General features: G+C 33.6%; 3 protein-coding genes across 6 annotated transcripts in view; 1 reads left to right on the top strand and 2 right to left on the bottom strand.

The window, feature by feature from the left end:
* LOC127722203 (uncharacterized) overlaps positions 1–14,724 on the bottom strand; it is a 60,209-nt gene that overhangs the window by 25,304 nt on the left and 20,181 nt on the right. The gene's annotated exons all lie outside the window — the stretch shown is intronic.
* Positions 1,995–7,585, top strand: LOC127722200 (uncharacterized). 3 transcript variants are annotated; one of them, XM_052229100.1, is made up of 5 exons: positions 1,995–2,642; positions 4,508–4,603; positions 5,144–5,200; positions 5,540–5,815; positions 7,159–7,585. In XM_052229100.1, the coding sequence occupies exons 1-5, from the start codon at positions 2,156–2,158 to the stop codon at positions 7,449–7,451; spliced, it is 1,209 nt and encodes a 402-aa protein (XP_052085060.1). In that variant the 5' UTR covers positions 1,995–2,155; the 3' UTR covers positions 7,452–7,585. The 3 variants fall into 3 exon arrangements, with proteins under 3 accessions (XP_052085060.1, XP_052085061.1, XP_052085062.1); XM_052229102.1 differs by lacking the exon at positions 1,995–2,642 and adding an exon at positions 2,687–2,823; XM_052229101.1 differs by lacking the exon at positions 5,540–5,815.
* On the bottom strand, positions 7,622–12,943 carry LOC127722213 (putative nuclease HARBI1). The gene is made up of 3 exons (XM_052229117.1): positions 12,220–12,943; positions 11,008–11,197; positions 7,622–7,910 (listed from the first exon to the last, which is right to left on the bottom strand). Exons 1-3 carry the CDS (start codon positions 12,758–12,760, stop codon positions 7,622–7,624), a joined length of 1,020 nt encoding a protein of 339 aa, XP_052085077.1. The 5' UTR covers positions 12,761–12,943.

Below are 14,724 nucleotides of genomic sequence, written 5' to 3'. Positions count from 1 at the left end.
TACAAGTTCGCAATGATTGCAGTTGTTCTAGTTGGTAGTTAACGTTGGTACCAGTTGACTTTTAGTGGTACAAGTTGACGTAGTACGAGTTTGTAATAGTATGAATGGACTTGCTTCCCTGGCAGTAACACTGCGTTTGGGTTCTACAGTACAAAAGTTTTGAGACACAAATCAGCCAAAGGTTTACTACTACAGGGATCAAAGGTGAGGTCTGATTGACCTGCCCATAGTAAATGTAAATGATCCTTACCTTCACCAAGCCCATGATGTCACTCCATCCCAAGTTTGGAGTAAAATGACAGGTGATTATAAAACAGTTGGTCAAACATTCTTGGGCTTTACACTGCTTGAAAGATTTATATGTTTTCTTTAAAATGAGCCATAAATAAAAATTTTCATAGGCCCAGAAATTATTAAAAAAATAAGTAAAGTAAATTCAATTAACCTAGACTTATTTTTGCATCAGTTAAATTTTATAAGAAACAAGAAATAATTGTAACAGGATGATGTTACGAAGTCTTCCAAACAGAGCTCCCATAATTCTTCATTCCCATGGTCGCCTGACATTGGGCAAAGTCCAGTACAAATTGGTTAGGTCTAGTAAAGTGATATGCATATGTGACCCCTAGGAGATTGACCCTGTATATCATTCAAATCTTCTTGAAATGACGAACAGGAATAAATATGGTTTAGGGTTGGGTATCTCACCGTTTACAAGTTCTCAAAAAAAGGGGGGGGGAGTGATCCCCAGGGGACTTACCCTGTATTTCATTCGATTTGTTTTATTGTCCCATACAAAAATATATATGGTTTCGGGGTGGGGATCTCAACCGTTTACAAGTTTTCAAAAATAAGGGGGGTGGGGTGACCCCCGTGGACTCCCCCTATAATTCATTTGATTTGTTTTATTGTCCCATAAATGAATATATATGGTTTAGGGGTGGGGATCTCGACCGTTTACAAGTTTTCAAAAATAAGGGGGTGGGGGTGACCCCAGGAACTCCCCTATATTTCATTTGATTTGTTATCTTGTCCCATAAATGAATATATATGGTTTACGGGTGGGGATTTCAACCGTTTACAAGTTTTCAAAAAGAAGGGGGTGGGGGTGACCACAGGGACTCTCTTTATATTTCATTTGATTTGTTATCTTGTCCCATACATGAATATATACTGTTTAGGGGTGGGGATCTCGACCGTTTACAAGTTTTCAAAAAACAAGGGGGTGACCCCTGTGGACTCCCCTATCTTTCATTTGATTTGTTTTACTGTTCCATACAAGAATATATATGCAGTAGGGTGGGGATCTCGACCGTTTTACAAGTTCTCAAACATAAGGGGATGGGGTGACGCTGGGGATTCCCCCAAATTTTCATTTGATTTGTTTTATTGTCCCAACACAAGTATATATATGGTTTAGGGGTGGGGATCGCGACCGTTTACAAGATAAAAGCACATTTTCGAATTGAAGGGGGTGGGATGACCCCCAGGGACTCACCCTATATTTTATTTGATTTGTTCTATTGTCCTGTTATTATTACTGAAGACCGTGTGCGTCTATCACTTACCATTTTCAAGTAATAGTCATTTGAAAATTGAAAAAAAATAAAATCCCATAGGGTTCTATAGTAAACTCCTCCCTTCTTAAGGCCCCTCAAAATACCCCTAAATAGACCCCAAGGCACAAACGAAAGATTGATGGCTCCGCTAGACATGTTAGTCTAACATTTTATGAAACCCTAAGTAAATCTGACAAGCGGTCCGAGTTGTCTCTGGGACGAGTTGTCCACATTTTATAAAACATCCGATCAACGTCGATTTTCATCTTTGTCATTCATAAAACAACAACAACTTTATTGGCAAGTTCAGTCGGAATAATTTAATAAAAGAAAGGAATTTAAATGTGCATACATTTAATTGAAATTAATTGATTAATCACAATCTTCTTAAACGAAAAGAAGATCATGATAAACAAAACTTACTTTATAACATCAGGACTGGGTTGCTCAAAACTATGGCTAAATTTAGCCATTGGTTAGCTTATCCAACGGCTAATTATGTTATCCAGTGGCTTACTATCCGTTGGCTATTTTTCCATTGCTCCAAGGCAAAATGGGAGTCTGGTTAGTAAGCCACTGGATAAGTTACTTAACCAATGGTTAAATGCTACATATTACCCATAATTCATTCTTTTCCTGGCAATATGGAAGCAAAAGAGCAGAAGACAGAACTGAAACGCAAAAGAAGCGAAAACTTCCCCAAGGCTTCCTTGTCATATCTAGTGGATCTGGTTGAGGAAAATCATGAAATCATAAAATCAAAGCACACAAATTCAATAACAAATGCCAAAAAAAATCAAGTGTGGTTAAATATTACAAATTCTGTCAATGCCAGGGCCGGGGGTCCAAAATGGACAGTAGACCAAATAAAAGAGAAGTGGAGGAAGTCTTGCTCCAAAGCCAAACTTGAGGCAAGTGACGTGAAAAGAGTCCGCAATAAGACCGGCGGGGGACCACATGTAGAGGATATTGACGACACGTCCAAGAAAATAATTCTTCTACATGAAGATGCTCCACATTTCTTTGGGATAGACGGCGGGATAGACGTGGGAGTGCTGGAAAAGATGTTTCCAGACGCACAGGGTTTGTATTTATTTTGATTTGCTACTATTTATTGTCTCCCTTTATAAATACGTCACACCCAGTTCATTATTTGGAACGTGGTTCTGCAACACGATAAGATAAGTCCGACACTCAAGTTTGCACACAAAGTCCCATCTCATTTTGATTAATAGCAAATTCTGTTTACAAGTAAAGGTTTTATGTAAGTCTCACCTTTTCCCCGTGGCCATGGCATCGCGTGTATACAAGATAAAGATTTTTTTGTTCACATGATCAGCAATGCTTCAATCACAGGGATTTGTGACAATTTGCCGGGTTTACCTATCCATACGAACCCCAAAAAAAAAGTTCGTATGGATAGTAAACCCGGCAAATTGTCACAAACCCCTGTGCTTCAATGTGATTGAAAGACATGCATATAAATATGGATATAGACTATAACCACTTTATTTCTAGAGCCATAAGCATATAAATATGTGTATACATGCATTAAAAAACAGATATAAATTATAAATATTAATAGTGTGTTACATGTACATATAAACATGCACATAAGTTAATTACACTGATTGAATACCCCAAGAAAAATAATAGAAATTACCAAATTTTTCCATGCACTATTGACCCCCTATAATCGTAGATCCACCTTTTACAATAAACCCCCTCCCCCAACACCACCAGAAAAGAAAAAATATATTTAAAACAAACAAAAAAAATAATTAGTTCATGTCTGCAATTAATTTTTTTTTTTGCCATCCCCTGTTTAAATTACAGTATATTATCAATCATGAGTGTATGATGCAAATATGAGACAAACCTATTTTATTCTGTATGTTTTTATTGTTTTCAATTTTCTTCTTCCCAAGTTTCAAGAAAAAATTAATCATACTAGACCAAGTTAATAATTAATATGTGTCGTTTCTGTTTTATCTAAAAAAAAATAATTTAATAGATAGATAGGAAATTCTCAAGGGGCACTTCCTATATACAATGTGATAGGACGTGCTGCTGGAATAGGTCATCTTTTCAAATATGTGAATAGGTTGGGAAAACTATCAGAAATATATGATTAGGTCTATAAAGTTCCAATAACTTCTTCGTCTGTCATCTTTCTTGGTGTTCCCAGTTGTTTTTATCAACCATTTGTTCTCTTTTGGCACTTTGGTATACCACTCTAACATTACAGACCATAATACTCCACATAAAACCCAAACAATATGGGAAAGGGTTACATTTTTACCTTTGCAATATATAAAAAGGTATATATTTTTACAATCTTGATTATATGAAAAGGATGGGGTAACAGAACCCCAGCGGCACCCCCTATCAATTAAGAATTGGACTAGCCCCCCTCCCCCCTGAGAGGAAATTGTTTTTAACTACATGGTTTTTTTTAAGGCTATGGGGGAAACTTTATAACCTGAACAGTGCTAATTGAAACTTTAGGGTAACTTATTTAGTATAAGCAAAAGTATAGAAAGGAAAAAGGTTTTTTTTTCTGATTCCAAAATGTTTTTGAAGGAGGAAAAATAAATTTTCTAATATTTTTAAATTAAGCCATTTAACATACTAAATTGAAATCTAAGATATTAATTTTTTTCACATTATTCATTTTGCTTAAGGAGAAATATTTAAATTTTAACATGAAAAGGAACCATAATCCCCATCAATGTTAAATGTTTTTTTCGCTTTTATTATATCTCATTATAAATCTGTATGATGAAAAAAAAACCAACAAAACAATGTAAGATGCTGGATTGCTATGAATAATAAAAAAAAATGCCAAATAAAGTTGAAATGGTCATTCTCTAAATTTATATTAGCCCATTGATGTTGTTGTTTTTTAATTTGCGGACAATTATATTTAGACCTTAATCTATTTCTAGAAATAAAGCACAGCAATGAAAGTAGAGAGGAAAGGCCTGTTTTTGAGATGTCACTTCCTGTCAATCCACATACTGCATCTAGTACATGTTCTAAAGGTATTTACTACAATATTTTGTTTTATTGTTTTTTGCTATTCGAATCAAATATCCAAGTCCCTTTGTTGCTGGATATCTGTTTTTGAGATGTCACTTCCTGTCAATCCACATACTGCATCTAGTACATGTTCCAAAGGTATTTACTACAATATTTTGTTTTGTTGTTTTCTGCTATTCGAATCAAATATCCAAATCCCTTTGTTGCTGGATATCGATGATTTTGATGAAAGCCCATTTTATTCATGTTTAATTGTCTAAAGGATATAGACACACAAAATACTGAAGGTTATAGTTAGAAGTTACTCTTTAACCTATACATTTCTATACTAACATGACAATCTTGAACATTAAACTTTTATATATTTAATCTAATGTGTCCCCGTAATGTATTCGTTCCCCCCCCCCTACCCACCCCACGCGCTCTAAAAAAGTACAAGGAGCCTTTTTTTTTTAATATAAACAAAACATTGTCATGACTGTGCCAAAGCCTGTACAACATGTATATCTTTTATAATGTTTTAAAACAATCTTGTTTTCCAGATAGTACCATGAAGAATGACGTAATTACAACAGTGACCAGTACTGAAGTAAATGCCAGTATGTATATGTATTAGATTAATCTAAACTATCTTTCATATTAAATAAGATTTTTTTAGCACAGCTCGAACTGGGTTCTGGTAAAGTGGTAGAATAATGTCAGAATTGGAAAATATCTGTGAATATTATAAGTTCTAGAATTCTCAGAAAATATACAAAACATGTTTTCGGACCATTCCGTTCTTTCAACAGAATTTTAAGATATAATATTCAATTCTGGCCTATACAGGTTACAACATAAAGACCTTCAATTCAGTGCTTCCTATGGCATTTTTATTAATGTTAAACCTAATGTACAAAGGTTAAAAAATACAACCCACTTATTTTATTGTTCTGCAGGTGTAGGACATTATTCTGTTATTAGTAAAGCAAAGGAAATGGAGGCAGATATAATGAAATTTCTGAAAAATTACAAACATATAAAATCTCTACCAAAGATTGGCAATAGCATACTCAATGAGTATGATGATGTAACTAAAAGCATGTCAGATGATGAGCGAGATGAACTAACAGAGTACTTATGCACTTTTAAAGAAATCAACCCTACAGCTTTTGATGTACCCTCCATGATTCATAACACCATTGCATATATCATAAACTATTCTTCAATAAAAGGTATATAATAACTAAACATATCGATAGAAACATAAAGGAAATGGGGCATCCATCCATGACACAAAATCATTACATAGACAATAAACTGCTTTGCTGAGCGGAGCTGGATACGCCTGCAGAGGTCCAACCCTGAACAGTTGGGGCAAAAATGGACACAATATTCAAGCTTGATACAATTCTGATTTTGGATTGTAATTAAATATTTGAAATACTATAGGTTTCAGAATAAATGTAGTCAAAGAACTTGAAATTAGTTATACGAATTGAATTTATATTCAATTAAAGATTTCTTGCTGATGTACAATACACTGTGCTGTTGCGCAATACTTAGTAAATCTGTTGTCAGACTATAAACATATAAAGTTCAATTTATTCTCAATGTCATAATTAGAAATTTATGAAAATCAAAAGGGAGCTTACATCAATAGATATAAACAATTCACCAAAGTTTTATAAGAACTGCTGAAAGCATTTTTGAGTTTTTGTCCCAAAACTGGAAAATCTCCCTTTTCTTATGAATAAAACCCTTTAACTCGGAAACGTAAAATCTAAAATTTATAAAAATCGAAAGGGAGCTCATCTCAATAGATATAAACAATTCACCATAATGTCTTGCAAGATGGTGAAAGCATTCTTGAGTTATTGTCCGAAAACTGGAAAATCCCCCTTTTTTTAATGAATAAAACCCCACAACTCGGGAACGTAAAATCTAAAATTTATAAAAAACGAAATGGAGCTCACAACAATAGATATAAACAATTCATCAAAGTTTTATGCAAATTGGTTAAAGCGTTTTTAATTTAATGTTCGACATGTTGACGACGGACGGACAGACAGACAAAGTATACCATAATACGTCCCGTAAACGGGCGTATAATAATAATACAAAAAGCATAGAAACAGTGCTTTTATTGCTGTTCTTCCTCTTAAGTTTTCATGGGGGTATAAAGGAGTCACCCATTCTATATGTCAGTTGTTTTGCCATGTAAACATACCTACTCCTAAACCTTTCTTTGGATTTTAATGAAACTTTACATAAAGATAGTATACAATGAAGATATGCATGAAAAAATATCACAAAGGACATTTATTTTTAAATCCTCATAACCCTCCAAAATGACAAATTTATTATATTTTGTAAAATAAATTGATGCCAGCTTGAAAACAGTACAAAGAGTGAACTGTACAAATCATATACGCTGTGTGGGACAGACAGACAGATGGGGGTAAAACAATATGCCACATACTCTTTATCACTGATAAGAAATTAAATATATTTGTTCTCTGTAATACATGTACCTTAGTATGCTTGAGTTAACATAATTTAAATCATCTTTTAACAGGTATGACAAAGTCTTGTGAGAAGTTAACAGAATCTAAAACTCAGGAAATACATGTGGTTGAAGACGATTCACTAGTAAATATGACCAGATATGAAAAAAGAAAAGTTGTCGAGGATTACCAGATCAAATGTCTAAAACAAGAGCACATCAAACTGAAAAATGAGAACATTAAATTATTGAAAGAAATTGATCTTATTAATGAACAGAAAGGAATCACAGTTTTGAAGAAGAAACTAATCAAACTTCAGTTAAAAAAGATGAGACTAGACATGAAAGTCGAGAATGAGTGTTAAAACATTTTAGTTGTTCAAAATTATATTTATTTCTGGAGATTACATCTTGAATGACAGTTGAAAGAATTTTAAGTGTACAAAATTGTTTATTTATTAATTACATTTTATGTAATGAGAATTATGAGACATATGAAGTGATTTCAGTTATTTTCTTAAAACTCTTAACTATATTAAGAGAAGAATGTTCGTGTGATATGTTCCCGTACTTGACGCCTCTCATCTACATGATTTCTAATAACAGGGACATCATTTACTTCTTGATTGTCATCTTCCATCTGTTCCCTTAATTTTAACGCAATGTTATGAAGCACTGCACAAGCAGTGATAATTTTTACTGCTTTTTCTGGTTTTGTTCTAATCTCTCCATGTAGGATGTTAAACCTCCTCTTCCACCATCCAAAACACCTTTCTACAATAGCCCTTGTCTTTACGTGTGCTTTGTTGTATCGAACTTGTGATCTGTAAAAAGGAATTGATATTCACATTATTCCAGGGTAAAGCTGTTTTGGATGGTATACATGTATGCAATAACTATTAAGGTTGTTTTAACATTGTTGTCGTTGCAATAGTTCACAAGGGTAGCTCAAAATAAATGACAAATGGTTTAATACAAACATGCACTCTAAAAAAAAAGTTATTGCTCTGAAGACTGCGGCTTGATACGACTAAATAAATTATTTACATGCAAACCAAATAAAAAATTACGACCGTTTTAAACGGATTTTCGAAGGAAATATCGGTTATTAAAATGGTGATGTACGGCAGGCGGCTGGGCAGACCTATGGGCGGCTGCCAAACAGTGTCAGCACAATAACATGAAAACACTTTAACAAATTTAAAAAAAAATTAAATATGTTGTTTCTTGGGACTTAATGAAGGTCTAGTTCAATTTTCAAGATTTTAGTATATCTCCTTTGTGAGTTATCACCATTTTTAGTATCCCAAAGTGGAATTTTTAAATATTTTACCCTTGTTATCTTTTTTATGACTAAGCATAATGTCTTATCTCACAATAATAATTGGAGTGACAGATTTATTTGAAAATTATCTATTTCCTAAGTGGTAATGATTATAAGCTATATTATTAGACATTTTGAAGTTAATTACATTATTAATTATTAATTAAATCTGGGTTATATCTTAGCATATAATATTATTGTAGTGACAGATTTATTTGAAAATTTTCTGTTTCCTGATAAGATCTGTAGGACTGTATATATAAAGTTTGAAATTTACTAGAAGGACTGTATAAATGAAATTTGAAATTTACTATTCATTATTAGACATTTTGTAGATAATTAAGTCTCCCTAAACCATATATATTCCTACCCCCACCCCCCTTCAATTTGAGAATGTGCTTTTATCTTGTAAATGGTTGAGATCCCCACCCCTAAACCATATATATTCTTGTATGGGACAAAAAAACAAATCAAATGAAATATTTGGGGAGTCCCCGGGATCACCCCCGACCCCCTTCTTTTTGAAAACTGGTAAACGGTCAAGATACCTTCCCCAAAACCATATATATTCTTGTATGGGACAATAAAACAAATCAAATGAAATATAGGGGAAGTCCATTGGGGTCACCCCCACCCCCTTCTTTTTGATAACTTGTAAACGGTCTAGATCCCCACCCCTAAACCATATATATTCTTGAATGGGACAATAACACAAATCAAATGAAATATAGGGAAAGTCCATGGGGGTCACCCCCACCCCCCTCCTGTTTAAGAACTTGTAAACAGTCGAGATCCCCACCCCGAAACCATATATATTCTTGTATGGGACATTTGAACAAATCAAATGAAATACAAGGCGAGTCCCCTAGGGTCACCCCCACCCCCTCCTGTTTAAGAACTTGTAAATGGTTCAGATCCCCACCCCTAAACCATATATATTCTTGAATGGGACAATAAAACAAAGCAAATGAAATTAAGGGGAAATCCACTGGGGTAACCCTCACCCCCCTTCTTTTTGAAAACTTGTAAACGGTCAAGATCCCCACGCGGAAACCATATATATTCTTGTATGGGACCATAAAACAAATCAAATGAAATATAAGGCGAGTCCCCTAGGGTTACCCCCAACCCCTCTCCTGTTTAAGAATTTGTAAACGGTCGAGATCCCCTTATTATTTCCCTTTGCACAGAAAATATTATGGATAAAATTAACCTGTGTTTCATTTCAACATAAATTAAATATATATAGGGTTCTTTCAAATGCTGAATCTAAACCTGTATTTAAATATTAGATTTTTGGGCCCAGTTTTCAAGTTGGTCCAAATCAGGGTCCAAAATTAAACTTTGTTTGATTCAACAAAAAAATAATTTATGGGGTTCTTTGAAATGCTGAATCTAACCATGTATTGAGAGATTTTGGATTGTGGGCTCCTTTATCAAATTGGTCCACATTGAGGTCCAAAGGGTCTTATGTTCAACTTTTGTCTGATTTCACCAAAATTGAATTCTTGGGGTTCTTTGATATGCTGATTCTAACATGTACTTAGATTTTTTATATTGGACCATAATAGGTATTTAAATGTCCAATTTCAAGTATTTCAGTTTAACCACATTCATTTTGTGTCACAAACCTATGCTGTGTCAAATATTCAATCACAATCCAAATTCAGAGCTTAAATGTAGTGTCCATACTTGCTCAACTGTTCAGGGTTCAACCTCTGCAGGAAAATCCGGTTTGCTGTCACCCTGACAGCCTCTTGTTAATACATTTAATGCTAAATAATTTTGTTGGAAATTTTTATTTCTATTAGCCAAAAAGTGGGTATTTTTATTTTGAACCCATGTGCGGCAAAAAAATTTTAAGGTAAAAATCGGGGCCAGATTTATTTTTTCTAAAATATCTCAGACCCCCCCCCCGAAAATCAAATGGTCCGTAACTTAGACTTTTAATCTATCTAGAGATTACTGAATGGAGATCATTATTCAGCAATGTTATTAATGGGCTGCGGCGTGTTGGGTTAAACATAATGTCGTAGGTAAATACTGAAGCTGTTAAATTTTTGAGTGAAATAGAGTATAACCTCCTCTTGGGTGGAATTGTGAAATAGGAGTCAATACATCCTTGTTCCATACTTTGTTGTTTTGAAGGCGTCATGCTTGTCATCCTCAGCCTTTCAAATGTGTTACTGTAGTTTGAATTTCAAAATGACTGAGTGACGTTTTTTCAACGTACTGGTCAACTCCACAGTAGAGGATCGCATCATGACTGACATAATCAATAATATATTACAGACTTACACGTAAATACGAGCGAATAATATCTTTATAAGTAACAAATTGTCGCATAAAATATACGCAAACTGTACGGGAAAGTTAACGAAATCTAGTCTGATTAATCATTTTACAGTCTTAATTTAAAAAAAAATGCAAGTAAAAGGAGGCGTACGCCCTCTATGCCCCTCTGATACGCCACTGAATTATATTATAACTAATAATTTCTGTCTGGTATTGGCACACATTTCTTATAACTAGCAATTTTCTTGGGATGCACATTTTAAGCATTAATGGGAACAGTTAAAAAATATTTAATTACTTACTCGGAATTTGGACGTAAATAGGGTGTTACAATATATCTCTTGCACGGGTAACCACTGTCACCAAGTAGGACGCCATCCATATCGTAACCTCTATGTCTTGTTTCCATATATCTACCAAGATTTGATGTCTTGAAAATGAAACTGTCATGACAAGAACCTGGCCAGTTGGCGACAACATTTAGAAATTTTCCTGTTAAATACAAAATGAAAATAATCAATAAATAAAGCAATTGGAATGTATTGAAGTTCCAGAGCAATATAATATTATGGTTCTGGCATTGTTTTAATCTACTTAATACTTGATTAAGACAGATTTTTTTTCCCAATTGCAGATTTATAGTTAAAGGGTCGGGAGGGGGTGAAGATGGGTTGATCACTTGTGTAAGTAATAAACACGTAAGGATATATATATTCCAGGATATTATTTGAGAGTTATAGACTGAATCAAAAACTACAATGTATCCCGCTCAAATAGTTTTTCCTTCAAAAAATAAAAAGAAAAGAAAAACCAAACTGGACTATTTTCTAATCTTGCTCCGTTGGCTTGATCATGGAGGGGTGAATCTATTTTTGATAAAGGGGTGCAATTCTGCATGTCTCTGGTATTTGAAAATATACCCAAATTCCGGCATAAATTGACGCTGTCCTAAAAACTGGCTTATTCACATGTTTTGTCCTGTAATCAGGGTACAAGTGCATGTGCACATATACATTTTTGTTTAATTTGTACTTTTACATATTAAGTGTCATGTTACTCCGATTCCATATCCAGCAAATGTTAATTTGAATATTTCTTTTCAGGTAACAGTTCCTTTTTCCTACTTTTAAATTCTGTCGATTTCTTTGAAAAAACAGAGACAATAATTTGAATTTAAACGACTATTACTTTAAGAGCTAGGTGTAAATTACAGGATAAAACATTATATGAGGGTCTGAAAGCGGGTTTAGAGAAAAGAGAACCACATGGACCCAAAAAAATAAAGAAAAGAGAATAATGAGGTGCTAAAATATAAAGAATATATTTATATATAGAAATTACTGAGCCAAAATATAAAGAATAGATAAAAATTCCATGATAAATAAAGAATACTGATTAAAAAAAATAGATTAAAATTACTGTTTTAGTGGAGGAATTTTTTTTTAAACATTTGTATTGATATTTAGACCTGTTAATATATTTTTTCCCCTATATAATGTGAATACTTAAATTACCTGTGTGATCACACACTCCTTGCACATTGATAGAGTGGAAACCTTTTCTATTCACAAACGCGTACTCATTATCTCCAGAAGGGGCCTGTATCCTAACATGTGTACCGTCAATTGTCCCAACAACACCAGGGAAGTGTGCTACATCGTAGAAACCATCTCTAATTTTGTTCTTTTGTTGTTGCGTTTCTGGCCACTGAATGAAATCTTGTGATATGTTACATAATGCACTGGATACGTCCCTTACAGCTCTTGATACACTGGATATATGGTATCCCATTGTATCCCCTATTACCCTCATTGGGCTACCACTAGCAAAATATCTAAGTGCTAATTGTACTTGAGTGAAAGCTGGTATAGCATGTGACCTCAAAGTTGGTCTGCATAAGTTTGGCTCAATTAAATCAGTAATAAACTGCAAACTATTCTTAGTAAATCTAAATCTGTCCCTAAACTCATTATCATCATATTCTGGTTCCATATGTCGATACACTCGCTCTTTTTCATGTCGTCTGCCAACATTGTAAATCAATCGAAAAGCCATTTTTATCCAATGGCTAAAACTTAACCAGCCAAAAAGTACCGGCTAAATTTATCCAGCGGATAGCACGTTTTATCCACTGGATAACTTTTAAGCAATAGAAATTATCCATTGGTTAAAAGTTAGCCAGTGGATAAGACGTTTAACCACTGGTTAACACTATCCAACGTTTTGAGCAACCCAATCCAGAATACTTACTAGCTTACGTTTCGTGTAAGTTAAAATTACCGCCAACTTAGACTACTATGTATAACTTTATTTCCTCTATCATAGAGATTTGGTGTACATGAACAATATTGCTGCGCCGTTTGCCATTTGGAAAATGTAAACGACTTGCAATTAGAGATTTTCGGCGATGAAATATTTCATACAATTGTTCTTTGTCATCTTAGCCAAAAGCACATGGGATAATAAACTACGTACGGATTTCTATTGAGCACTACTTCCTATGTGCAACTTCAAAAATTTTGGGTGGTTCGACGATCATTTAAGGTTTTTCTGGTCATATTTTTTGTATTCCAGAATTGAAAGTATGAAAAAAGTGCCCAATTAGTTATTAATAACATATTCCCCAGCTAGATAATAACAATAGCACTTTTTACACCATTCAGTGGGAAGAACACAAATCTAGGGTGGTAGCATAAGGCAGCTTAACTGCCAAAAAATGTTCCGATGCCCCCCCAATTATCTATCCTGGACAGTGACTGAGTGTAGTGGATTATATCTGAAAATTAGCCGACAGTTTTTGTTGTGACAGCATTATTTTTCTTCTACTTATAAATCTAAAAAGATAAACCGTCAAAAATGACAAATAACATGGCAAACTTTACAATAATTTCATCAGAAGTCAGTGATCATCTTGGATTTTGAAATACCAGAAAACAATCGGTCTAGATCTTTAATAAACTGTGCAAATTTTTTAGAGTAGTAGGTCATTCATGTGTCGGAATTTTCATTTCAATATAGAAAATGACATGTTTTAGTTGTATTTAAAATCAAAGCATCGTCGATGTTGTGATCCAACCATATTCATAGCTAGTCTGATATTCTTTCTGACCAAACTTTTTCCAATATTTTTTTTTTCTCTTTTCATTTCCAATCTAACTGTAAAATTTCTGTGTTATTGTCAAAAGGTAGGGAATTTTGCAATATCGATGCAAATATTGAAATATCGATAGATATATTAATATTTCAATTTTAAACACTGTCAGATTTTTTTATAAATATTTGCAATTTAATGGAATTGACAAGAATGGAAAGGGAAATCTTCAAACAAGTGTCATATTTTGTATATGCCATTAATAATAATTGGCTTAATAATTTCCAGAAAGAGGCCTTGGAAATGTGCTTTCTCAAAAAAAAAAAATAAAAAAAAAAAATAACTGTTTTTTATCTAAATTGTTGTTCAATTTTCATTAAGAAAAAATTCATTTCCTGTATTCAAATTTAAATGTACAAATACCTAATGCTGAGATATTTCCAATTACTGTTAATTAGCAATATAATGGGATATAAATGGAGAACAAACAAATAAATTGTATTGCAGAAAATGCTCAGGTAAGAGTTATGCAATTTTGTTTATTGTTTCAACCAAATTTCTGATTATTGTAACTAATTAAGCCTGGGGTTGTTTCTAATTAACGCTTACACCTTTGAGTGTAATTATTTGAAAATCATGACAGTTGATAATCATACTGACTCTTACTTGCCTATAGATGGAAAGAATTGGAGTAGCAGCATTTCAAAAAAGAGTGGGAATCAACTTAGATATATTAATACACATGTTGACCTACATTATATTGAACAACAACTTACACTAAACTGGACCCCTGTTGTGTTCACTTATCGCTACACTGACAACAGGTACGGCCTAAATCCCGTGGTCAGAATTCTGACCACGGGATTTAATAATTCGACGAGACTAGTGCATCATGTGCTATGTTTATTATGTAGTATACTGTAGGAAA

Source organism: Mytilus californianus, unplaced genomic scaffold, assembly GCF_021869535.1.
Source record: "Mytilus californianus isolate M0D057914Y unplaced genomic scaffold, xbMytCali1.0.p SCAF_12, whole genome shotgun sequence".
Lineage (NCBI taxonomy): Eukaryota > Metazoa > Mollusca > Bivalvia > Mytilida > Mytilidae > Mytilus > Mytilus californianus.
The sequence above is the reverse complement of the archived record's forward strand: the minus strand, read 5'-3'. Positions and strand labels throughout refer to the sequence as shown.